Source organism: Scardinius erythrophthalmus, assembly GCF_964197995.2.
Source record: "Scardinius erythrophthalmus genome assembly, chromosome: 1".
In the NCBI taxonomy this organism is placed as follows: domain Eukaryota; kingdom Metazoa; phylum Chordata; class Actinopteri; order Cypriniformes; family Leuciscidae; genus Scardinius; species Scardinius erythrophthalmus.
Window position 1 is genome coordinate 39,198,291 of NC_138221.1, and position 26,262 is coordinate 39,224,552.

Here is a 26,262-nt window from a genome sequence, read left to right on the forward strand (position 1 = left end):
TGCATTGTCATATATTTTTAAGTGTGACCATATTTTTGCGGCCACTGTATATTGCGTATTTCACTGTTTGAGACAGACAGGACTCGAGGATATCAACAGGAAGTGTCCGCATCTCACCTCTAGACCTTACATGACCTCCTGGCAGAACTCACACATCAAGGCCCCATGCCAAGCATCAGCACGCTGTTAGTGAAGGTTTTATCATTACATCAGTTTCATTAAAGTCCTTTGGAAACACGATCCAAATGCCAACACTGTTCAATTTGACAGCAAGCACAAGACACCATAAGATAGCCGCAAATGGTGCGTATTAGCCCCAATCCCTCATATAGTATAACATGGCAAGCTGATTATGGCAGGGCAGCATGCCATATCCCTATGGCAACCAGTGTAACCCAGTCATGGAAAACCCAGGGCAGAAACAGACATCAAGAGGCCTTAAAGCAATATGAGGCTCCCATCATAGACTGTGTTACAGTCCTAAGAGTGTAGCAGATACCATTCAACCCTCTGCAGGGGTGCCACCAAGAGGCCTGTCACAGTATTAACCCTGCTTAACCAGTTCACCACAAACACAGTAAACTTTTGTTGTTATTCCAAAATCTAAAAGGCAGTTCTACCATGAATACAATGTGATCAAAAGGACAGTGAAACAAAATTTCACTGTAGAGAGCAACAGTGCCTTGCATGCCCCCTTTTTCAGCAGCCTTGGTTCCACGAGTATTTTTCCCATTCAATCCTAGGGAATTTTTAATAGCTTTTACATTTAACAGCTTTAATGAGGGTAAGAACTACAATATCATGAAGCATTATTAATGAAATAATTGAATGAAGAAATATAAAAACAATGGAGAAATATAAAATTATTAATTTATAGATGTTTATCATATGTATAAAGAAACAGTCTATTTTAAAAGGTTAGTTCATCCAAAAATTCGGATTTCATCAAAAATATCTTAATTTGTGTTCCGAAGATGAACGAAGGTCTTACGGGATTGGAACGACATGAGGGTGAGTAATTAATGATAGAATTTTCATTTTTGGATGAACTAGCCTATCCCTTTAAGTCTATTACTAAATATGCATATATACAATACATTTAAGTAGTTTGAGAGCATAGGGAGACTTACTCATTTACATAATTTGCAATGTTTCATGGGAGTGGTTGGGCACTAAAGTGTTTGATTCTCTGATGGTGGTTTAGTTTTTCACCATGAATTCCACTGTTGAACAGGATTATAATAATAAAATAAAAAAAACAAGTTGAAATAGTGCAGGCTGATGGCTTAAAACAAAATATCATCTAACAACTTCATAGCTCACAGTAGGTCTGTCTTTAGAGGTTTATAAGTTATCATTCAAAATCCCCATGTTGCACTTTACAATCCTCAATCAAACAGAACAATGTCATGACAGATTAGCTTCTATTTCAATCTAATTATTTATTAAATCAATTCATGAAAAACCTAGGCCCAATAGTAAAATCTCTCAAATGTGTCAATCAAACCAAATAGAGAGCTTATTTAAATAGAGTTCCTATTCAAACCTGATATGTCTGAAACTATCCAATATTCCACACCAACAAAGGTAAAGTGAAGGTAAAGTGTTTTAAGTTCCATCATTCCTGGTCCAGTACATTTTCTGTAAATAAAGAAGAATCCAGGATTTTTAAGATGTTTCCTTATGAACTACCAATTGTTTCCATTCCACATATTTTCCATCTGAGGTATCAAGAGCAGATTCCTCAACCTTCCTCTGGTGGAGACCATCAATGTGTCCGTGTTCTGTTTCAGCATCTTTCCTCACATCAGATCCACATCAATTCCTAATTTCAGATGTATCATTGGAAAAAAAAAACTTTCATATGATCCTTTTCACAGCATCTTGTTTCAGATCAGCCTTTGTCTAAGTCTTGGTCAGAGCCAGTGCTCATCAATCTTCACAGTCCCATTGCCATGTTAACATGTGCTAAGGCATTTAGACTACTACTCATGGCTGCAAGTGTGACACCTTTGAGGTTCCTTCAATGTAATTTAGCTAATTCTTTTCATTAAAGGAACAGGTACTATCTACGTAACAGGAGAAGGCCATACTCAAAGTAATTTCCCTTTGTCCAATTGAATTGGACGGAGATCTCATGCTACCAGGCTTTTCTTATCTGATGAAACCATAGACCTTATTCAGAGCAGTGCCATGACATGTATGAAAGTGAGGCTGTGAGGGATAGACTTGCCGTGTTTCCAATGGCATCCGCTGTAAAAAGCTGTATAAAGGTGCTAGATTACTTACAATTTTCCACAGCTTATATTGTTTTTTGTCAACTGAAATTTCTTGGAAAGATATTTTTCCAGTGTTTCATGAGCAGAACAATCCAAAAACACATTAAATAACAGTACAGCCCATTGAAGAGGTGCATGTCTGTCCCTCACAGCCTCGCTTTCATTCCCATTAAAAATCAAGGATGGCGCTGCTGTGAATAAGGTCTATTAAGCCCTGCTTTCAGACATTGACACCAGGTTTTTATCCTGCTAAGAGACTGATCTATCCAAGTAAAGTGAATGAGAAGGGGAATTCTTCTACAACAACGTTAAAATATTTAAGGAAATATTTTTTTATTTATTATTTAAAGCCCTAATGTCATAATTTGAAAGGGATTAGTATAGTCTTGCCACAGATGCCGGGATGTGTTTACAATACAGACACTAGTGCTGTAGGCTGGTCCACTTAAGGACCATATCAGTTTTCATTTGCCTAAAAATACTGTCTTAGCATTAGCAACATTTAATCTCAAGAGATCAACAATATTTCTACAAAGCTGGTTTCCAATAAAAGTGGTGTGTTTTATTATAACAGAATGTCCCAGGTCACCCTTTTCGAATTTGCTACCAGTATTTCTGGTGTTTCAGTAATTCTATACTTTCTTAGGAAACAATGAGGGAGAAGATCTACACGCCCCTGACTGTTGAGAGTGCAATTGATGCCAGGTAGGGAAACTCCTACAAAGCATTTCTATATGCTCACTTAGACTTTGCTAATTTCCAAATAAATAAATGTTTCTAAATAAAAACAATTGGAAGCCTGCTTCCACCACGGAAAAAAATAAAAATAAAAAAGGTAATAGCAACTTTTTATCTATTTTTTTTTCACAGTTACGAATTTATATTTCAAAATTTGGACTTTTTTCCCCTCAGGGGAAAAAAATTCTGTATTCTAAATTTTAAGGCCAGACAAGTAGTTTGTTGAGGGTTAGTTTGTAAAGAAGAACTACACGCCTGCGCACATATATATTCAAACGCGCATACCTATAGACTAAACACGCAGTACGCATTTGCACGCCATCAGCGTTCTCACAGGTTCGCGTTTTTAAAGTTTGCGCAGAGAGAACTTAAAGCTACACTGTGTAGGATTTTCTCCCATCTAGCGGTGAAATTGTTTATGACTACCAACTGAATATTACTTTCTAGCCCCTCCCATTCCGAGGGCGTTTTAACTCCTACGGTGGCCGGCAGTCGCAAGTAATCTCCCCCTCGCATTCGTCACGGTGCCAATGAGTGTAAAAGCGCAAAAGGCAAAGCTTGAATTTCCAGGTATGTCCCTCTTTGGCTAATGTATTTTCAAGATGGACGCACAACATGGCTTCCGCCCATGCTTCCGCCATTCAAGCAGGGGGGCAGGGTTTCATAAAATATTGAAGCTTCCCCGGGCGCCGCCATTGATTAGCGGACCCCCACCTGCTGTTAGCATTCCATTGACTCCCATTCATTTTGGCGTCACTTTGACAGCGAATAACTTTACATCTGAGGCGTTTAAAGACTCCATTTGTCCATTATTTATTTCTAAAGAAACACGGAAATGTATAAAAGGCTCCATTACCTTGTATCTTACGTTATGGCCCCGTAGATGCAGTTTTTGCAAAAATAGGCTAACGATTGCGTCATAACCATGCGACTCTCTGTCGCACAGTAGAGAAATTACCATATGGACAGGAGGAGAAGCTCGCAGGCAGTCGGGGGGACGTGGAGGCAAAATGACAAAATAATTAATCAGAATACTTAGCAAAAGTTGCTCCTGCTCCTAGCTCATGGACACCTCCTACTCACACTCTCCATCTCTGCAAGTTTCGGAAGAGAATGATTCAGATTTATCTTGGCACAGCTACTAGAAGACAGACAGGTTGCTCACGTCACATCTACGTCGTCAAGCTCAGTTTGAGTCTGCGCAGTACGCTCAGCCATCAGGAAGTGAGAGCTTCTAATTGACTTCACTTTTCTCCGTTGAAACCTATGGGGTCGAGACATAAATTCGGAAAATGCAAGAACAAAAATGTCAGAATTGTGATATACAAATATAAATTTGCAATTAAAAAGGTAATTGAGACTTATCTCAAAATTCTAACTTTCCTCCTCACAATGGTTTTTTTTTTCTCGCAATTATTGTCAGAATTGTGAAATAAAAAGTCATAATATATAAACATATTGTTTTGAATTGTATTTTTATTCTACTTTTATTTTACTTGTACATTTTCTAAAAGCTTCAGCTAAGAAAAAATAGTTCATTACAATTTACAAAACTTGTTCTACAAGTTCTGGAACTTCCGCCAGATGTAGCCACAACATCTTTCTACAACATCGCTTTGGTGTACAACACGCGTGTGCGTGTGTTTTACCTGTCAAGCGATGTTGTAAAAGCGCGCGCGGCATCTGCTTTCAATCGCTGTGAAGTTATCAGCATCCTCCAGTGATGATAAGTTTAACGATGTTCACTCTCGTCTTGCTTCTTTTGCTCGCTTTTTGGTCTCTTTATTACATTACGACGTTTAGCTTTGTAAGCCATTTTTCGCATCGCAATGACAAATCGCGAACATTTCGCACTCTACAATCTCCTGAATTTTTCGTCTGTCCCCCTCTCAGCGTCCGGTTTACCTGTTGGCGCGGTAAATGATTGACAGGCAGAAAGGGCATCAAAAGCCTTCTGATTGGCTGAATCTGAAGCGGCCCGTTATGTCAGTTATATTTTTTCAGCAAGTAGGATACATTTCTGAATAATTCCATAAAAATCACTTAAAGTAACTTCAAGTGAAGTTGTTTGGCAAGGCTTCTAGAATTCAATAAAAATGTAGCTACAAAGAATGTAATTCACGAAGGGGTTTAATAAATAATAAAATACTATATGGAAAAACTAATTGAAAAACACTAATTGAAAAAAAAATGCATTGCATTAACAGTGCTTGTATTTTAATGCATTGTATTTTTAGGGCTTGCATTTTTATGGGTTGAAATTCAACATGGTTGAATATTTAAGCTGTGAATATTTCAATTCAAAACATTTCACACACATTTTCATTTAAAAAAATTCAATTAATTGCATGTAGCCTATTAGGTATTGAGGGAAACCCCAGTTCTGAAGCAGACTCAGCAATATAAAGTTAAGGAAACTAAACAACTGAGAGAAATATGTGTGTACTACCTCAGATTTAACGTTTGTATGTAGGCTACAACGTACAGATGTACATCAGCATCGGGGAATAACGTTATAATCTCGTTCACGGTAAAGAAAGCTGCTTACATGTGCAAAACTAACTGTGAAGACTTAAATGTAAACATAGCTTAGTCTCTATCAGCTTTTCCATATTAAGCTACTACTGGTCCTGATAAACATCACACAAACTGACCGTTTGCTCCATTTCGGTAAATCCGTTTTTATGAACGAATGACTCTCTCACCCGTTGCTTGCTTTCACCTCCTGCTGGTGAGGTCGACCAACAGCTATGGAGATGATTAATCGGTAATCTACTGCTATTCCTGCCGTTCCCAGATGTCAAATGTCGAATTTGAACCACTGAATTTGTGGAAGCGAATTTGTAAGGCGAAATAAAATGGACTAAAAATTGCCTGTCGAATATTATAGGTTGTATTTTAAACAGAATTAACATTTTGGAAGTGAACTCTGAAAGGTGAATATGGATTATTGAATTTTTTTAAAAATGAAAATGTGTGTGGAATGTTTTGAATTGAAATACCCACAGCTTAAAGGGATAGTTCACCCAAAAATGAAAATTCTGTCATCATTTACTCTCCCTCAAGTTGTTCCAAACCTGTATGATTTCCTTTCTTCTGCTAAACACAAAAGAAGATATTTTAAAGAAGGTTGGTAATTAAACAGTTGCTGGTCCCCATTGACATCCATAGTATTTTTTTCCTACTATGGAAGTCAATGGGGTCCATGAAGGTAAAACAGTAGCAAAACTCGAGAGCACGTAAATGTGAATTTGAGAACTTGTACAATAAATATTCGTACTTGTACATGAACATTTACACTCACAGCTCCAATGTGAAAACCTGTAAAATAAAAATCTGAAGTTGAATGTTGAAATTTGCACTCGCAAACAATAGTCACAAACCTGTATTCTGAATCTGAAGCTGCAGACAAGTAGACACAAATGTGTAAAATGCCATTCACAGAAATACAACGACAGATTCAAACTTGTAATATATATTTTGCGTTTAATCTTACGTTCACATTCGCGGTACTTCCTCAATTAGGCACTTGCAGCTTCTCAAATCTGTCACTGCAATTTCAAATTTCGCGCCTTGACTTTTGCTACTCTTTTCGCGATATATCATGTGCAAAACTAACTTGTGCACTTGAAACTCAGAAGCGGCGAGTGAGAAAGGGGGGCGGGAGGAGGGGGGTCAAAGGAGCCGTTTTATTGGTTGGCACCTAGCCAATGAAATGGGACTTCGATGATGTCACGAAACCCGCGTGCACTGAAACACTAACATGGCTTAATGCATTAGACTGATATTAAAATAAATAAACGATATTATCAAACTCAGTAGACACAATGCTTATAATGCATACTACAGAAAAGCAGATGAGCACAGATTATGACGTAAAACATATGACGTATGCCATATATATATGCCATCTGGTATATATATATACCATAGACTGTAAAAGACACACACACACACACACACACGTACGTATATATATAATTTATTTATGTTTTGTTTGTTTTTATGTGTCCAACAGTTAGGCTAGGGTGAATATTTAAAACATTTACATTTTTCCAAAGCGACTTACATTGCATTTCAAGGTATACATTTTACATTCTTATCAGATAATTTAGGTGCATTTTCATATTGCAATGGAATTGGCATATATAAGCAAATGTGTGTTCAGTGCAAATAAACTCGCTGCCTGTGTTTTATTAATAAAGTAACAAATTATGTGTTTTTTTATTGTTTTTAATTTTTATTTTATAACTGTTGGTCCATTAAGCCTCATTAAGTGTTTTCGTGGGTTCGAGGAAAACGTACAATTAAACGCGTTGCGTTCATATTCTGTGCTCATTTTTTTTCTGTATGCTTTATGGTGTTTCCTGAGTTTGGTCTTTTAATACCACTGTCTCAATTAAACGCGTTGCGTTCATATTCTGTAAAACTATTCCAGTAAAACTAATGATATTTCATAAAAATATTTTCCAAGCGTTTTAAAAAATAGCGGATACATAAGCATAAATGTTTTCATTGTGGCTGGCGTTGTTCATTGGTGAGGCATCGACCAATAAAACGACTTCATTCCGACCCCAGCCCCGCCCCCGACTCTGCTCTCTCAAGTCTGCATTTACAAGTGCACGAGTGAGTTTTGCTAAAGGCATATCGCAAAAAGAGTAGCAAAAGTCAAAGCGCTAGGATTTGAAGTTGTACTGCCAGATATGAGAGGTTGTGAGTGCCGACTTGTGGTTGTACAACAAAACTGAACTAAAGCACAAAGATAAATGTGTAGTACACAATTGTGCCTGTCATTTTGTTTATGTAAATGACACTTTACACTTTTGTAACTATTAATCTGCAACTTCGAATTCAAAACACAGGTGTTCTGAGTATTGTCTGTGTGTGCAAATCGATAGATGCAGCTTTTCACATCAGAGCTGCAAGTATAAATTTCAACTTACAAATACAAATATTAATTTTACAAGTTCTCACATTCAAATTAGCAAGCTCTTGAGTTTTGCTACTGTTTTACCTTCATATTAATCAGACGTTTGGTTACCGACTTCTTATCTTCTTTTGTGTTCAGCAGAAGAAAAAAAGTCATACAGGTTTGGAACAACTTGAGGGAGAGTATGACAGAATTTTCATTTTTGGGTGAACTATTCCTTTAAATATTCAACCACGTTGAATTTCACCCCATAAAAATGCAAGCGCTAAAAATACAAATCATTAAAATGCAAGAACGGTTAATGCAATGCATAGGCCTATTTTTTTCAATTTGTGCAATTCAACAAGTTTTTTTGTTTCAAAAACATTTGTCATTATTTTACTTCCATAGACTGAGCAAGAATTAAATATGGAATTGAAAAAAAAGAAAGTAATGAACATTCAGATGTAGAGTATTAGAACTAAAATCAGTGTCATTAAAAATACTACTTTCTCTGCATTGACCGTTGCGGTAATCAAATTATGGTAATTTTCCCTCTCAAACATAACAGGGATGCAGTTGCCAAGATCCTGTATTCCCTTCTGTTCAGCTGGCTAACAGACAGAATAAATAGGCAGGTTTATCCTCGGAACGAAGCACTATCTATCTCCATCCTTGATATCTATGGATTTGAGGTATGGCGCTGCAACTTGTTTTGCCACAACAGTAAAAGATTTTGCTAATACTCTTCATTGCGGTAAAATTTGGATTGCATTCGACTGAATCTCACTTTTTTTGTGCTTTGTAGGATCTTACCTTCAACAGCTTTGAACAGCTTTGCATAAATTATGCAAATGAGTACCTTCAGTTCTTTTTCAACAGGGTCATTTTTAAAGAAGAACAAGTAAGCTGTCTCTGTTCACTCTAATCTTCTGAGAAACTGCATGTGGTATGCATCTGAAAAATGATTTTCTTTTGAATGTGCAAGGATGAATATAGCAGAGAGCAAATCAACTGGGAAGAGGTGCCTTTCTCTGACAACCAGGCCTGCATAGACCTCATTGCAGCAAAGCCCCATGGGATACTCCGAATTCTTGATGATCAGAGCGGGTTTCCACAGGTGTCATTTCTTCTTAATGTCCATTGATGTTCTAGTTAGTATTTATCTATTCATCACTATTAGTTTGCATCATTTGCATTTTAATTAACCTCCTTTTGAACAAATTTCCTCTAGGCTACAGACCATACCTTCCTTCAGAAATGCCACTATCACCATGGCAACAATCCACTGTATTCCAAGCCAAAAATGCCTCTCCCTGAATTTACTATCAAGCATTTCGCTGGGAAGGTCTCCTATCAGGTGCATTTAAACTACTTGTCTTGAACCATCAAACATTTTAATTATTCCCTATAAAGTATTAGTGGAGGAATAGACCAAACTTTTTGTGACTGAAAACACGCTTCACAGGTCCATAAATTTCTGGATAAGAATTACGATCAAGTTCGCCAGGATGTTCTTGACCTTTTTATTCATAGCAAAAACAAGGTAAGAGAAATTATTTAACTACCATGAGCCAGGAATGAAATGACCCCAATAAACTGACCCGTATCTCGCTGTGGTTTTAGATGGTTGCATATCTGTTTATGAGCTACGCTGAGGCCCTCAACCAACAGAGATCTCATGTTGGGAAGAACAGCACGGTAACACGGCGCCATCAGGCCTCAACAGTGGCGGCCAAGTTCCAACAATCCCTCATGGAGCTCATTGAAAAGATGGAGAGGTAGACCACCTAAATTGCGCTGCCTACGTGAATCTCTTCTGTGATTGGTTTTAGACCCGTGTAGGTTTTTCTATCACCAACTACTTCTTTCCATTTTGTACTTACAGAGCCAACCCATATTTTGTGCGATGCATAAAGCCAAATCAAAACAAGGTAAAGAACCGCAATCACTGGGTTCAGGGGTATTAAGCTATTTGCATCTTGGCTAGAATTGAAATCAACTGAGAGAGTATGTTTCTTGCAGGAGCCTGCTGTGTTTGACATGGAGCTGGTCAGTGCCCAACTGAACTATTCTGGGATTTTAGAAACCATTCGAATCAGGAGAGAGGGCTATCCGATCAGAATGCCATTTGATGTCTTCCTTTTCAGGTAAGAGCTAGACATGTCAAACACGTCTGAGGCCATTACCACAAAGTTTTTACCTTTTGTATCTGTTTTTTAACATATCAAGAAAATTATAATAATTACTCAATTATTCGGTTGAATTTAGATACAAATCACTGCTAGGCCTCAAACAGCCTCCACCTGCCAATGGTGAAAACTGTGTCATCATGTTAAGGAAGCTATGCCCTGTTAGACAAGGATCGTTTCAAGTCGGTGTCACCAAGGTGTGTATGATTCTGATTAAGTGCAATTGTTACTATTCGCTTAGTCTCAGACCGTAAGACGTCACGGTGAACATGATTTCACCAAGTACAATATGTTCCTGGATCAACATCTTTGTTGATCCTGGAACAACTTTCCAATCGACCAATCAGATTTGAGGGACAAGTTTACAGTTGTATCAAGTTTAGGCTTACAACCAGGGTTTGGTGCTTCTACATCAGTGTTATTCACCTATCATTTCCCTCTGATTTTAGGGATAAGTTATGGTTAGGTTTAGGGGTAGGGATAGGACTACATTTTCAGACAGAAATGTTGTTCTAGGGTCAACAAAATATGTTGATCCAGGAACATGTCTTACTTGGCAAAATCACAGTGACCCAGACGTCATACCATGGACCATCCACAGGTAGTTAATGGCCAAAATATAATTGCAATGTGGACTAGACTTTATGATGAGAAAGGTCTGGCTATGTGAGACTACTCTCCACATTTGTTTTTTTAGTACTTGATTGCACCTTTTATTTTTTGTTAGTTGTTCATGAAAGAGGACATCTACTTCCTGTTGGAGAGTAAGCGGGACAGAGTAAGGCATGTAGCTGCCCTGACTCTGCAGCGTTACACCAGGATGTTCTTTGTGAGAAAACGCTATACAGCCTTCCGCATGAAGATCATACGGCTGCAGGCCCATTGCAGAGGCTTTCTCACAAGGTATAAACCATAATTTATTATTCTCACTCTAAATCAGTGGTTCCAACCTTTTTGACCCAAAGGCCCCCTCATTGTCAATGACAATATTTCTGATGCTTCTGCTATGATTTACAGATTTCTTTTTATTTACAGAAACTAGGGGCCAGATTTACTAACAGCTTGCGCCAGCGCAAACCCTCTTTTGGTGTTAAAAACTACTGTTAGGATTTACTAAAGACACACAGTAATAAATTAGCATGGATACGGTAATTTTTGCGGATGACCTTATTGCATATGCATTTGTAGGAGTTTCCTTGTCAGACCGTTACATTTATAGGAGGAGAGTAATCGGTCGCACTTTAGTTTGGGGAACGCATTCACTATTAACTATGACTTTTGCCTCAATAATCTCTTAATTTACTGCTTATTAATAGTTAGTAAGGTGTTGTTAAGTTTAGGTATTGGGTAGGATTAAATGATGTAGAATAAGGTAATGCGGAATAAGGCATTATTATGTGCTTTATAATACTAATAAACAGCCAATATGCTAGTAATATGCATGCTAACAAGAAACTAGTTAATAGAGAGAATTGGTCCCCAAACTAAAGTCATTGAATCATGCAACGTGATTTATCAAGGTTTGCAGTAGTCAAATTACTGGTATTTGTGGCATTATTTAACAGCCTGGCAAGACATTGAATTTGTACATTCTTAGTAGATAGATCACCCGCAGAACTTTCCACTCCCATCAGCCACATGCTGCATTGCCCTGTTTAGTAAATCTGGCCCTAGGAGTGATAATCTGTAAAAAAATAATTAAATTAAATAATTAAAATAATTATATTTAATAACTGAATGTTCTTCATTTTAAAGGAACATACTGACTTTTTGGGACTTTAGCTTATTCATTGTATCCCCCAGAGTTAGATAAATCCATACATACCCTTTTCATCTCCGTACGTGCCGTAACTCTGTCTGACGCACCCACCGCTAGCCTAGCTTAGCACAAAGACTGGAGGTAAACGGCTCCAGCTAGCATTCTGCTCCCAATAAATGACAAAATAACGCCAACATTTTCCTATTTACATGTTGTTATTTGTATAGTCACAGCAAATGACTTCGCAGAAGTAGCAGTGCTTCGGCTTCTGAGAATATAGTTCCCAGTATGTATACGGTTAGAAGATGGCTGTATCTCATGTGACCTTGTTATTTGTACACACTGTGACTATACAAATCACAACATGTAAATAGGAAAATGTTGGCGTTATTTTGTCACTTATTGGGAGCAATATGCTAGCTGGAGCCGTTTACCTTCAGTCTTTGTGCTAAGCTAGGCTAGCGGTGGGTGCGTCAGACAGAGTTACGGCACGTACGGAGATGAGAAGGGTATCTATGGACTTATCTAACTCTGGGGGATACGGTGAATAAGCTAAAGTCACAAAAAGTTGTCATGTTCCTTTAACATTTTCTTTATAACCAATAAATTGACATGATTTTTCTAGTTTGTGATTGTTTTAAAAAAATATTTTTTTACTCACAAATAGCAATTTATTTCCAATAAGTTGTTTTAGATCTTAACAATTTCTATAAATTTGCTTTCTCTTTACAGGAAGCGGTATGTGAAAATGAGAGCTAGCCTGGTGAAATTACGCTCTCTGATCCATATGTATGTTGATCGCAAGAGATATATTAAGGTAAGAACAATGCAGTTTTAGTGCGTAGTGATCAGGCTAATCTGCAATCCCACATTTAATTGTTTTACTTATTTTTCTTCTTTTAGCTGAGATACGAGGCCAGGAGAAAGGCAGAAGAGGAGCAGAGGAGAATAGAAATGGTTATAATGACATTTACTGTCTAAATTGACCACATTTTAGTTCATTTCTCATGCCTACAGTATTTAACCAAATATAATAAAAGACTGGGGGGAATAATTCATTAACAAAAACCTACTTACAATATAGTCGGTAACTCTTTACAAAAGGTTTAATTTGTTAACATTAATTAACTACATTGGTTAACATGAGCTAACAATGAATAATACATCTACAGCATTTATTAATCTCAGTTAATATTAATCTCAACTTTTACTAATACATTTTTAAGATGTCGTATATGTTAACATTAGTTAATGCGCTTATGAATAACATTAACAAAGGTCAATAAATACTGTAAAAATATATTGCTCAATGTTGGTTAATGTAAGCCAATGTATTATCTAATTTTAACAAATTAGACCTTATTGTAAAGTGTTTCCATATCTTCTTTATTTGCAGGAGCTGTCAAAACGGGAAGTGGTCAACGTCACTCATCTGGTCATTCCAGCTGAACTCGGAGCATTGCTGCAGGCAGCCTCTGGTACTGCAGGGCAATTTCCTCATGTTAAATATATATTTTTTATATTGTTCAAAAGTTTGGGGTCAGTAAGATTATGCTTTAAAATTTTTTTTTTACTTTTATTCAGCAAGAGTGCATTCAATAGATCAAAATTGACAGTAAAGACATTTTGGTAACACTTTATTTTAAGGTGACGTAGTTACATGTTACTACATGTACTGGCTAACAGTAAGTTATGCATAATTACAAGTAACTAGCCCTAAACCTAAACCTAACCCTAACTCTATAGTAAGTAAATGTAGGTAATTAATATTACTAAGTACTTCATAACTGTCACCTTTAAAAAGTGTAACCCAGTTTTTTTTCTCAAATAAATACTATTATTTTGAACTTTCTATTCATCAAAGAATCTTGAAAATAAATGTATCACGGTTTCCGCACAACTGTTTTCAACATTGATAATAAGAAATGTTTCTTGAGCATCAAATTAGACTGATTTCTGAAGGATCATGTGACACTGAAGACTGGAGTAATGATGCTGAAAATTCAGCTTTGACATCACAGGAATAAATTACTTTTTAAAATATATTAACATAGAAAACAGATATTTTAAATTGTGATAATATTTCAATCTGTTAAATATAGAAAACTTATTTTACAATTTGCCTGTTTTTTTATCAAATAAATGTCTTGGTGAGCATAAAAGATAACAAAATCTTACTGACCCCAGACTTTTCAAAAGTAGCATATAAAAAGTAAATATAATGTATTTATAATGTACACTGCATGTCATCTCTCACCTCTGTGTTTTAAAGGTGGTAGAGAGCTCCATTCTGATTGCTTGGCTTTAGTCCAGGCTCCCACCGTTCAGGTGGAGTCACAGATCACTCTACCTCTTGACATCAACAATTACACTATCTCTAAATTTGTCCAGATTCACTTCAAAGTAAGACATACTTGAGTAATTTATTCCAAAATCACAAATAAGCTCTCATACCCAGATATTCATTCAGGAATGACTGATATACTGTATATTAATTTGTATGTTTTTTTTATTATTAATAATAGGAGCCAAACTTTGGAATGTTAACTGCACCTTTGAAGACACCACTTACACACATTGACGATGATCTTACACATGAGGCTCTAGACGCCTTTGTCATGGTACACTACATTATGTACTGTTGAAGATTTTGCCATTGTCATTTATTTTACATGCAATAGACTTAAGCACAAATGTTGGTTCCGGAAGTAAAAATCCTATTCATTTTCTCTATAATTGATTTTTAACATATAAACCTTTCAACACAGACCTACAATGAGCATGAGATGAAGTGAAGAAACATGCCTCTGTTGTAGCCATAAGTCAGTGTGATTTTAACTCTGTTAGCTCTCTATTAGCATTACTTCTTTCACTTTGTAGATCTTAAGGTTTATGGGTGACCCACATCTAAATGGTGCTCAGGAGAATTTATTTGGAAACTACATCATTCAGAAGGGGCTTACCAACCCTGGTCTGCGGGATGAAGTCTTATGTCAAATTGCCAATCAGGTTTGGAGAAACACCAATCCAGAAAACTCAGAGAGGGGCTGGCTGCTGCTGCTGGCCTGCCTGAGTGCGTTTGCACCATCAGCCAAAATTGAGAAATACCTTCTGAAGTAAGCAACATACCAGTATTCATGTTGGGTCATTAGCAACTTGTAAGCATTCATTACTGTTTGGCTTTAGGTTTGTCTCAGATCATGCCTATAATGGATTCAAAGCTGTCGGCCAACAGAAGCTCATTCAAGCCATGCAGAAGTCCCTGTATGGACCGGAGACAGCGAGGACTTACCCACTGTCCCTGCTGGAATGGACAGCCAATAGGAAGAAAGCAAACATGGTTTTGCAAGTACACTGTTTTGATGGTGTGTATCAGTTTCACCTTCACTGTTTGAGTTTCAGCAACCTTCAGTCAGTGTTTGCCATGTAGGTTGGGTTGCATTAAAAAAGTGAATGTGACCCCAGTGATTTACCTGGGTCCATTAAGATAAATTTCAATCACAGTAAGCTTGAGTTTAATTAAAATAAACCCTTAATTAAATCCTTGAGTAATTCTAATTTCTGCCTAATTTAATCTTTACTGGTGCAACCGACCTCAGTCGGCTTTTGCTCATTTGCTTTTCAAATCCACATTTCAGCACTTGAACGCAATTGTTAACTCCTATACTGTAATATCATAAAACACTTGTGAAAAATCAGCATCTATGTTTGAAGGCACATTTTAAAAGACATTAGCTGGGTTTCCATCCAAACGTGAAGCGCATCTTTTCAAAGTTAGCAAAAAAACAAATGCGAATTAGGTGTGTGTTTCCATCAAGTTTGTTCGAGCGAATGACGGTGGTATTGCTAACCTAGTAACCAACAGTAAATAAAACACCATCAACGGAAACAGCCGATTTGTCACGTGGGTTAAATGTTCGCTACGTCAGAATTTATTCGGCAGATGTGTTTCCATCTCACATTATTCGCATTAACTCTTTCTCACAAAAGTCAAAAAACACCTCAAGCGAGTGTAAAAACTTCTTTTTTTGCGAATTAAGAGATTTTTTCCCTTGAAATTTGCCGTTTCCATCACTCGTTTCTGATGCGATACTTCAAAATGTGCACAAAAACGGTGATGGAAACAGCTTATGTAAATTAGAAAGGAGAATATTTGCCCTTGTTTGGAATGAAAGAGATATGCAGACTTACATAAGGATACAAACTCAAAGGATAGCTTACAAAACACTAAAAGAAAAGCTCTGAAAGGCTCTTTCATTACTATAATCTCCCTAAATCTGCCTGGCAGTTTCTTTTGTTCCTCAAAACCCTCTGGAGACAATTGTGTAATGCACATCTATATCAGGTGATACATGATCTGTGGTGCTACACAGAATAGAAAAAGTCATTTGCATGTAGTCTTCACTCCTGTCAAACCACAGCTGTTAAACGTTATGTTGTATTGACAGGGACATCTTCCCTGTGCCCTGTGCACTCCTGGACAAGTGGGGAGGAGCTGGCTGGGGATATTCTACAGCACAGGTATACGACCGTACACAAACTATCCATATTATGTTCTATCTCTTGTTCCAACCATTTTCACTCTACTCTTTCCTAGAGTCAGCCCAACACACAATCTTTGATTTTGCATTCATCCATTCATCTTCATAAGAACCTTTTTAATATGCTGTATTCCATGTCATTAGTTCATGGCTCTTTCTTTTGGGCATGTTAGAATATGTACAGTCTATAATGAGGCCTTCATTATTCATCTGTAATTTGCCTGAAATGAATAGCCTCATTAATTGGCTCCACAGGGGTGTGAACGAGGCCTGGAAGGGGTGCTCTGTTGTCATGAAGGAGCACGGACAGTGGGCGGAGCTCGCAGGGCACGATTATGTAATGGACTTGATCGCAGACATGGAACTGATGAGAAATTTTCCAAAGCAAAAGTCCTACTTCATCATTTCCGCCGAGAGTCCCACCAGAACCAGGCCCAATGCCAGCCTGTCAGTATCTACATGATAGTCTTGCATTTTATTTGACTTTTATTTACATTGTAAATGGGTTATGCACACTAATGCACATGATCATAAATATGAATTGTAATCGAATAGATCTGCGTTTAAAAGTGAGTTAAATGTGAGTGTTTAAGTTCTGTGGCACCAAACTAATGACTGTGGGAGACAGGGAGTGTTTGAAAATAGCTAAATCATTTTTAAATTATGTTTATTGCCACTGGTGACACATAAATTACAAACTTCACCTTTAAGGTACAAATAGTAAATATTAATATTATAAATAAATTTGGTTCATTCTTTGCTGACTGATTTTGATTGGAACTTTAAAATTACACCTAAGGTGATACATATTGCATCTTTCTTTATCATTATTTGTTTTTAATAAGCAAAAAAATACATTGTATAGTTAACTTCAGGGGAACTATTTTGCAGTGTCTTTGTAGTGTTATCTAATACTTTGCCCTCAATATGAATTTTCACAGGGCTCTGTTTGGAAGTGGATTTGATTCTGATGATGACAACTCACTTCTGCTCCCTCAGACAATGCTGAGCACCAGTCTCCCAGATTCAGATGGGTATTACAGCCACGGTCAGCTGTTTCTTTCTTTCTTCTTTTTTTGGGGGCTAGCTTTTAAGCTACTTTTATATATTCTGTGCAATGCTAATGGCATGATTTCTGTGTTTTTTTTCTCAATAACTGTAAAAAAATAATAGAATCAGATTTCAGTGAAGCACCAACTCAGAAAGGCATGGACAGATATCTCGACAGCCTGTTTGACCCAGTGCTGTCTGATGGTAATGGGGTAAGTGTCTCTTGTTCACTTCCCCAATTCAGCATGAGTTCATGAGTTTTTATCAAGTGTAAATGTAATAGAAACAACATGATTTGGATGTTTAATGTAACTACACCGATGAGCCACATTATGACCACCTGCCTACTATGCTGTTAGTCCGCCGCGTGCTGCCAAAACAGCACCGACCCGCCAAGCCATGGACTCTACAAGACCCCTGAAGGTGTGCTGTAGTATCTAGCACCAAGATGTTATCCTTTGAGACCTGTAGGTTGTGAGGGGAGCCACCATGGATCAAATTTGTTGGTCCAGCACATCCCACAGGTGCTCAGTTGGATTGAGATCTGGGGAATTTGGAGGCCAGGGAAACACCTTGAACTCTTCATCATGTTCCTCAAACAATTCCTGAACAATGTGTGCAATGTGGCAGGTGCATTTTCCTGCTGAAAGAGGCCACTTCTACCAGGGAACACCATTGTCATGTACCTGGTCTGCAACAATGTGTCAAATTTACATTCCCATGAATGGCCGAACCCATGGTTTCCTAGCAGAACAAAGACCTTCTTCTGGCTCGGACCAGATGGGATAGCCTTCGTTGCCCTCGTGCATCAGTGACCCTTGGTCATTCAGATTTTGAATCTGAATGGTCATTGGTCATTCCCAAACCCCCGTCACAGATTTTTCCCTCCTTGGAGCACTGTTGGTAAATTCTCACCACTGCTGACCGGGAGCAACCGTTTCAGAGATGATCTGACCCATTCGTCTGGCCATAACAATTTGTCCTTTGTCAAAGTCGCTCAGATCTTTATCCCTGCCAATTTCTCCTGCATTCAACGCGTTGATTACGAGAACTGATTGTTTGCTTTCCATCTAATCTACTCAGACCTTAATGTGTGGCCTTGTTAGGAGATGATCAATGATTATTTGCTTCACTTGTGACTTATCATAATGTTTTGGCTCATCAGTGTACTTATGGAAAGAAGCTTAAAAATATAACATGAATGAATGAAGAACACAACTGGCCACTTGATCCTCATAGTGTAAGTGATTGAGTGTATCAATGTGCTCTATGCTGCCAGGTCCCCTGCAATGAAGGTGATTAAGTTACCAGTTTACCGTATTTCTCACAGCATTGAGCATACTTTATTTTTTCCCTTAGCTTTATCATTTTGAGATAATATCTGGTGTTTTTAAACACTTATAGAGGTATGGCAGCGGAATGATTATTATATATTTTGCCGAACATAGAAATATTTAATTGAGGACAATTGTAAAAATAAGCTCTGGAACCTTTTCAGTCACAAAGGCATAGTTAGTAAAAAAAATTAAAATATTATATATATATTTACTATTTACTATTTTTGCTCACTTAAAGATCCTAGACTGGTGGTTCTGTGGTCTAGGCCAGCATGGCTCTCTCTCAGCTGCGATAGTAAATTGGCCATGCCCCTCTTAGAGAGTATAAGGTACTCCCATGGGGAGATTGATTTCTCGTATGACTGAGCTGGGAAGGGTCCAGCCCTGAGTTGAGAGCCTGTTTTGCTTTGCCTTATCTCTTTTCCAGGATTTTGAGAAGTCATCCAGCATGTCTAGCCGTATGAAGGGAGCTGGTGGGATTGGAGGGGATGATGGTGACATAGTGAAGCCCCTCTCCAGCAGGCCTTATCCCCCCGGACTGCAGCCTGGTGGTGAGTTCTGCATCTGTTCTCTTTCTGTCCTCTTCTTACCAAACATCAATTATGCATGGGTACCCTCGGGTCAATTTGTACCTAAAAGCAGTTAATTGCCAGATAAATATTCAGAATTGCAAATTTTTGTAAACTGCACATTTACCAATGCTTTGCATGATAAATAACCAATTTACCATTTAGATTGCTTTAATGCTTTGGGGAATTAATTGACTGTGGCTTTTGGTGCTTGGTATTACAAAATGGGTGCCATTCGTGTTCTTCATATACTTATGTGTAAAAGAAATACTAGCTGATGACAATTTTCTAATCACATCAACAGAAGCCAGAAACTTTATTTTATTCTTTTCTTTTTCTTTTTTAAACAAATTAAACAGTAACACACATATATGTGGTGTGTTGAGGTGTGTTACACCTCAAGCTAAATAATATAATATATATTAATCAGTTGAATCAGACTGTTTAACACTTTAAAGGTCACATTTTTTAAATAGTAAAATACAGAATATTTCTTGTATGAAAAAGCTGCAAGGTGTTTATTTCACTTTAAGCAGTATTGTTCATGTTTATTTAATATAGTTGGTTGGCACAGCTATTTGGGTTTCATCCTAGCCAACTTGCATTAAATCATTTGATTAAGATATGTGAAAGGGGTCATTGCTTACCGATCCTTAGCCATATTTACTGTTCTCAGCGGTGCCAGTTCTACCTGTTATGGGAGGAACAATGATGCCACCTATACCTATGCCAGCTATGCCCTCTGTGCCTCATGCCCCTACCGCCGTACCTTCAGTCCCCCTAATGCCAGCTATGCCTTCTATGCCAGCCTTGCCTGCTATGCCACCTTTGCCAGCTATGCCTAATGTGCCACCAATGCCTGATATGTCAGGTATGAATGCTGCAAATCCTTCTATATAATGACGCTTGGCGCTGATTGATTCTCTGGGATAATTTTTTAAACACTGCACTGTTTATTTCTGTGCGTTCTAATCACAGTTAGACATTACATTCGCTTTATTTTGTGCATATTTAAATCTCTAAATGTGTAGATCCAGCTGTCCTAGCACAGCAGCAGCAAGCCATCATCAACCAGCAAGCGATTATATTGGTGAGCAAGCAAAGCATGACTTAGACTCGTAGCAAAATGCTAAATGTGTTTGAACAGAGAGCTAATGTAATGTACGACAGGCTCAGCAGATGACAATGCAGGCCATGGCCCTTCAGCAGCAGATGTATAATTCAGCGCACCACACACACAGCGAGCATGTGCCAGCTCCCCGCTCCAGCCAGTACAGCCCTGTGAGTATCTCTGAGCACTGATTACTATATGGATGATAAATCATTAGAAATCAAGTCAAAGCTTTATTATTGTGCCATAGATAAACTTTACCTTTCCATAGGTGTTAAACATACCTTTCCATACCATACAGTATTGGGGTCAGTAAGATTATTTTTTTGAAAGAGGTCTCTAATGCTCAACAAGGCTGTATTTTTTATATAAAAAATGTGAAATATTATTACAACTTAAAAATAACTTTTCTTTATTAATATATTTTATTCCTGTAATGGCAAAGCTGAATTTTCAACATCATTACTTCATTAGTCTTCAGTGTCATGTGATCCTTCAGAAATCATTATAATATGATGATTTGCTACTCAAGAAACATTTTTATTATTATTATAATCAATGTTGAAGACAGTTTTGAAAGTATTTGAAATTAAAATATTTTGTAACATTATAAATGTATTTTCTGTCACTTTCGATCAGTTTAATGCACCTATGCTGAGTATTCATTTCTTTAAAAAAATACTTACTGACCCCAAACTTTTGAATGGTGGTTGATGATTTTTTCCTCAAAACATACTAATGAAGCTGTTCATGTATCTTATTTGAAGACTAAACAAGAAACTGGACCTGTTTCCTACAAACCAACCCCTGCTTCCCCACCACAGAAACCTTCACAGAGACAGTATAGTACGTCATTATTTCAATCTGCATGCCTTCATGCTTAATTTCACTCATTAAAATTATTATTTCATAGGTAACACTTTACAATAAGGTTCCATTAGTTAATGCATTAACTAACATTAGCCAACAATGAGCAATACATTTGTGAGTTTTTTTGGTTAACGCTTGAAGAAATGAAGTTTTCTCAACTTAAATGATCACATTTTTCACGATAAAACGTGATAATTTAAGTTGAGAAAACTTAATTTCTTTAGGTGTTACCAATTGAAGTAATTTTTTAAGTTGATCCAATTGTTCACTTTTTACAGTGTACAACTGTTCTTTGTTAGCTCTGGTGCATTAAATAATATTAACAGAGACATATATTTATATTTTGATTAAGATGAACAAATTCTTTACAAAAGTTTTTCATTGTTAGTTCATGTTAACTAATGTAATTTTTTAACAAATGTAATTTTAACAAATGGAAACTTATTGTTAAGTGTTACCATTTCATCAGTGTTTTGCTGTTTCCAAAAGGCCCAACTAGGAAGGATCCACCATCGGGAGACTTGGTGAGAGCCACTATCTCAAACACAGAACACTTAGAGCCAAGTCACAACATCAAAGACATTATCAGGCAGTACCAGACTAACCCTGTAAAACCAGCAGAGTTTCCCAGGTGAGAATGAGAACTGAACATATATTTAGATCTGAGCGGCAGTTCCACATTCATTAATAATGAATGACCTGAACTGAAAACTGAGACACAGCAAACCAATGTTCTTCTTGACCTTGTAACAAAACATTGATAAAATATTAATCATTAAAGTAGAACAGAACAAAGGCTAAAGCTCTAACTGCACTGGTCTTCAATACAGGAGGGAAGCTAAAGTGTTTTTGAGGAAACCAGACCCCCATGATGAAGCTATATTGATTCTTAAGGACCAGATGAGTGCTCCACCTTCACAGGTAGATCAGTCATAGTACATTTACAGATAAACTGACAGTGTTAAAGTCATATGAGTTAACGTGATATAAACTATTATCAGTGGGCTTTAGCATTATCATTGTGGTTAAAGCTGATGTGTTCATGTCCCAAACTATCAGCGAAAGAAAACCTACACTCCAGTTTCTCCTTCGTCATCTGCAAAGGAGTTTGATTATGACCACCATGGGGCACTAAAACCAGCAAGAAGCATAAAGACGACGCGATCTCCTCCTGTGCCAGCTGTTAGTCAGAGATTCCCAGCTCCTGCTCCTGGTAAACTCAGATCACCTATGTCATTTCATTTAGATATAGAAACCATATTAGCATGGCTATAACGTCGCTGTGGTGTGTCCCATTACAGTATCTAGAGAACTTCCAGTAGAAGAGGAGAATATTCAGACTCAGCTGCACAAGAGGAGCAGTGAAGAGCACTACACCTACACCAATGTACCCTGGAAAATCTACCTGAGGAAAGAGGCTAGTGTCATTTGTTTTGTATTGGGTCAATGGGACACAGTGCTGTTACTCTAAAATATGGAAATAATTATGAACCATTGAAAATACTTTCTTGTGTTTTTAGGTTTTTTATCCGAAAGACAGCTTCAACCACCCGCTGATACTAGACCTCTTGTTTAAGCAGGTTTGGAATTTTTTAGTTTTTTGTTCTTTCTGTTAACTTTGGTTTTAGGGCTGTCAAAAATATAAAGCTTTAATTGTGATTTATCTCATAATTTGTTTTATTTAACACATTCGTGCATTCAGTTCCTAAAAAAATTAACAATAGGTCAATGTGGAATTAATGGTTTTGGCAAAAAGTGTGGATCATGAAACTTGTGGTGTAAATTTATGCAACAGTGTCTTACACACACAAAAATAAACATGATTCCATATAAATGAAAACACTGAAAATGATCAATAATTCAATAATATAATACCTTTACCCTCAATTTATGGACATAATTAACTTTGACTGTGATAATTTTTTTTAAAAGAATAAAAAAAAAGTCTCTTATGCTCTCAAAGTCAGATTTATTTGATCAAAAATACAGTACAAATAGTAATTGTGAAAAATGACAGTATTATCTTTTAAATACTGTTAAATACTATTATCAATGTTAAAACAGTTTCTTGATTTTTTTGTGGAAACTGTAACACATTTATAGAGTTCAAAAGGACAGCATTTATTTGAAATAGAAATCTCTTGTAGCAAATCTTGCTGACCCCAAACTTTTGAATGGTAGTGTATAAATTTGTGATTGTTTTTACTTTTATTAACCGTAATTATAATGAAACTTTCAGATTGTCCATGACACATTCTCAGAGGCTTGCATTCGCATTACAACAGAAGAAAGGCAGAAGATGAAATCCCTTTTTGGTATGATTTATGTTTCACTTACATACACATTTTCCTCTTGTGATATGTGAACTTTGCTTGTGGAGAGGAAAATTTCGGCTTCTATTTTGTGACAGTGGAGCAAAACGTTGACATCAATGCCACAATCCATGATGAGAATGCGAAGAAGAAGATTGTGGTTGCCGCAAGAGACACCTGGGAGATCTACTTCTCACGCCTCTTCCCAGCATCTGTAAGGAATCTCTCTCAGATTATCCCTGCTGAAAAGACCTGTGTAGACCAGCCTGAAGTTCAGTGCTGGTCCAGGCTGGTTTATGTTGGTCAGGGCTGGTTTTTCTGGTGCTCTGCAAAGCACACTCTTCACAAAATGTAAATTGTGAAATTACTGAATGAGAATGGTTCTGGTGAAGCTGGCTGAAAGGAATGTAGTCATATCTGGCACATCATAATGTATTCTAATGTTTTCAGCGGGCATGTGCTGCTTCATAATGCTATTTTAATCATGACAACTCTCAGAGTAGTTTTGGCATTTTAATTATATGGCAGTGCTCATGTATTTGGTTTTGGCGGATTAAGGGCCAGATTTACTAACAGCTTGCGCCAACGCAAACCCTCTTTTGCCGTTAAAAAACTCCTGTCAGGATTTACTAAAGACACGCAGTTATTTTTGCGGCTGACCTCATTGCACAGTTATTGCCTTATTGCATATACATTTATTGGAGTTTCCCTTTTAGGCGCAACATTTCTGTGAGAAGAGTATTTAAATGAATCACGCAAGGTGATTTACAAAGGTTTACGCCATTATTTATCGCCCAAACAGAGCACCTCTTAAACCAGACGCTACCTGGTAGATTGCGTTGGTCATTATGGAAATGATCTGTGCTTTTTAATTTGTTCGTCGTCAGTAGGTCACGCGCAGAACTTTCCACTCCCATCTGCTCTGTTTTGGAATTGCGCTCTCACGCTAATTTGCCCTGTTTAGTAAATCTGCCCCTAAATCTGCTACGCTGCTGCTGCAGTTGATTATTGCTGCTGCTGCTGTAGAACAAGGATGGACTTGCCAATAGATACACAGAGACGCTGCTGTGAGCATGAATAGACTTACATGAATCTAGATCTAGGCAGGTGGAACTGGGGGAGGTGGAGAGTTTCAGTGCTGCAGGACTAGCAAACAGTAAACACTGAACCAGTCATGTTGCGCAAACTGCAATCAGCTTGTGCCATGTGGTAATAGTGTGATTGCTTGCAGATTGCATGTAAAGGGCCTATTAGCATGCGCCATCTAGAGTTTCATTACTGAGCTAGATAAGCCTAAAAGAGAAAATCTTCCTGGTCTTGTCCTGAACAGGGCAGTGTTGGCACAGGGGTCCAGGTGCTGTCTGTATCTCATAGAGGAATCAAGCTTTTAAAAATGGTCAGGAGCAGTGCGGTAGCCCCAGACTACTTCAGAGTTCTACGACCCTACAGGTACCAGTTGCTGAGGCTTTTAATGTCTGTGTTTTGTCATTGTTTTTAATGAATTGGTATTTTTAATGAGTTTAATTAAATGATACAGTACCACCATCACAAATATTCATTGTTATGATCATCGTTAAACTCTTACAGCTATACAGACATCATGTTCGTCACCATTCCTTCCAAAAACATGCTGGAATTCAACCTCACCAATGAGAAACTGATTCTGTTCTCTGCCAAAGCTCCTCAGGTTAAAACTATGATTGACTACTTTATCACAGAGCTGAAAAAGGTCAGTTCCCTCATACACTGATTCACTTCGGGGATGATTGGCTGTGGTGCGATGTGTTAATTGTAGTCTCTGTCTCTCGCTCTAGGACTCAGACTATGTCGTTGCTGTGCGTAATTACATTACAGATGACAGAGCGCTGCTGAGTTTCCACAAGGGAGACATCATACGCTTGCAGAAAATGGAAGGCCTGGATGCAGGTGAGACTGCTTTAAACCAGAATTGGTCATGAAGACCTTACATTACTCTTCATATTTGGGGAAAAAAGAGCCTAAATAATTAGGATATCAGCTCTGAAATATAACACTTGAAAATCAATAATGTAATCTGTTAATTTGTTGAATTTTTTTTAACAATAAACTGCTTTTTTTATACATAAAACAACTTGATGAAGTTGTTCCATGATGAACATGTTTTAAAATAATGAATTAAACCTCTTTTCATTTTTATTTCATTTTTTACACAAATAAACAAATAAACTGGAACATAATTACTAGATTACTTTAATTTGACCAGGTAATTGTAATTTTTTTGACCTACATACATACATACATACATACATCCTGTTTCCAGTGGTTGTCAACTGTCCTTTATGATGAATTTAATGTGTCCTTAATGTACTGACCCCAAACTTTTGAAAGATAGCATGATGATATAATATAGCTAAATAGTATTGTAAAAGGGACAATAACTTGTTCACCTAAGCCATAACTTTGACTGCTGGCTCTGTGGCTGTTTCACAGGCCAGTGTTATGGTTGCATAGTGAAAAAGAAGGTGATTCTCCTGGAGGAGTTAAAAAGAGACACACCTGATTTTGGTGGGTCATGCGTGGAATCTGCATGGAGTGCTTTTTGGGGGTTTCTTGATG

General features: G+C 37.4%; 1 protein-coding gene across 1 annotated transcript in view; it reads left to right on the top strand.

Annotated features, from left to right (window-relative positions):
* myo15aa (myosin XVAa) overlaps positions 1-26,262 on the top strand; it is a gene marked incomplete at its 3' end in the record, with an annotated part of 38,341 nt that overhangs the window by 4,857 nt on the left and 7,222 nt on the right. Inside the window, exons 12-49 of the mRNA XM_081388904.1 lie at positions 2,926-2,984; positions 8,498-8,621; positions 8,735-8,830; positions 8,915-9,046; positions 9,161-9,286; positions 9,395-9,472; positions 9,553-9,707; positions 9,815-9,860; positions 9,952-10,076; positions 10,198-10,315; positions 10,846-11,021; positions 12,610-12,694; positions 12,781-12,834; positions 13,274-13,355; positions 14,150-14,280; positions 14,403-14,498; positions 14,758-14,993; positions 15,064-15,242; positions 16,326-16,398; positions 16,674-16,865; positions 17,360-17,466; positions 17,592-17,680; positions 19,233-19,356; positions 20,051-20,245; positions 20,406-20,464; positions 20,545-20,655; positions 21,253-21,331; positions 21,845-21,986; positions 22,186-22,276; positions 22,415-22,568; positions 22,657-22,772; positions 22,876-22,935; positions 23,595-23,670; positions 23,766-23,881; positions 24,998-25,116; positions 25,255-25,396; positions 25,482-25,593; positions 26,137-26,211. Of these exons, the coding sequence (XP_081245030.1) occupies positions 2,926-2,984; positions 8,498-8,621; positions 8,735-8,830; positions 8,915-9,046; positions 9,161-9,286; positions 9,395-9,472; positions 9,553-9,707; positions 9,815-9,860; positions 9,952-10,076; positions 10,198-10,315; positions 10,846-11,021; positions 12,610-12,694; positions 12,781-12,834; positions 13,274-13,355; positions 14,150-14,280; positions 14,403-14,498; positions 14,758-14,993; positions 15,064-15,242; positions 16,326-16,398; positions 16,674-16,865; positions 17,360-17,466; positions 17,592-17,680; positions 19,233-19,356; positions 20,051-20,245; positions 20,406-20,464; positions 20,545-20,655; positions 21,253-21,331; positions 21,845-21,986; positions 22,186-22,276; positions 22,415-22,568; positions 22,657-22,772; positions 22,876-22,935; positions 23,595-23,670; positions 23,766-23,881; positions 24,998-25,116; positions 25,255-25,396; positions 25,482-25,593; positions 26,137-26,211 (4,330 nt within the window). The remainder of the gene's footprint in view (positions 1-2,925; positions 2,985-8,497; positions 8,622-8,734; positions 8,831-8,914; positions 9,047-9,160; positions 9,287-9,394; positions 9,473-9,552; positions 9,708-9,814; positions 9,861-9,951; positions 10,077-10,197; positions 10,316-10,845; positions 11,022-12,609; positions 12,695-12,780; positions 12,835-13,273; positions 13,356-14,149; positions 14,281-14,402; positions 14,499-14,757; positions 14,994-15,063; positions 15,243-16,325; positions 16,399-16,673; positions 16,866-17,359; positions 17,467-17,591; positions 17,681-19,232; positions 19,357-20,050; positions 20,246-20,405; positions 20,465-20,544; positions 20,656-21,252; positions 21,332-21,844; positions 21,987-22,185; positions 22,277-22,414; positions 22,569-22,656; positions 22,773-22,875; positions 22,936-23,594; positions 23,671-23,765; positions 23,882-24,997; positions 25,117-25,254; positions 25,397-25,481; positions 25,594-26,136; positions 26,212-26,262) is intronic.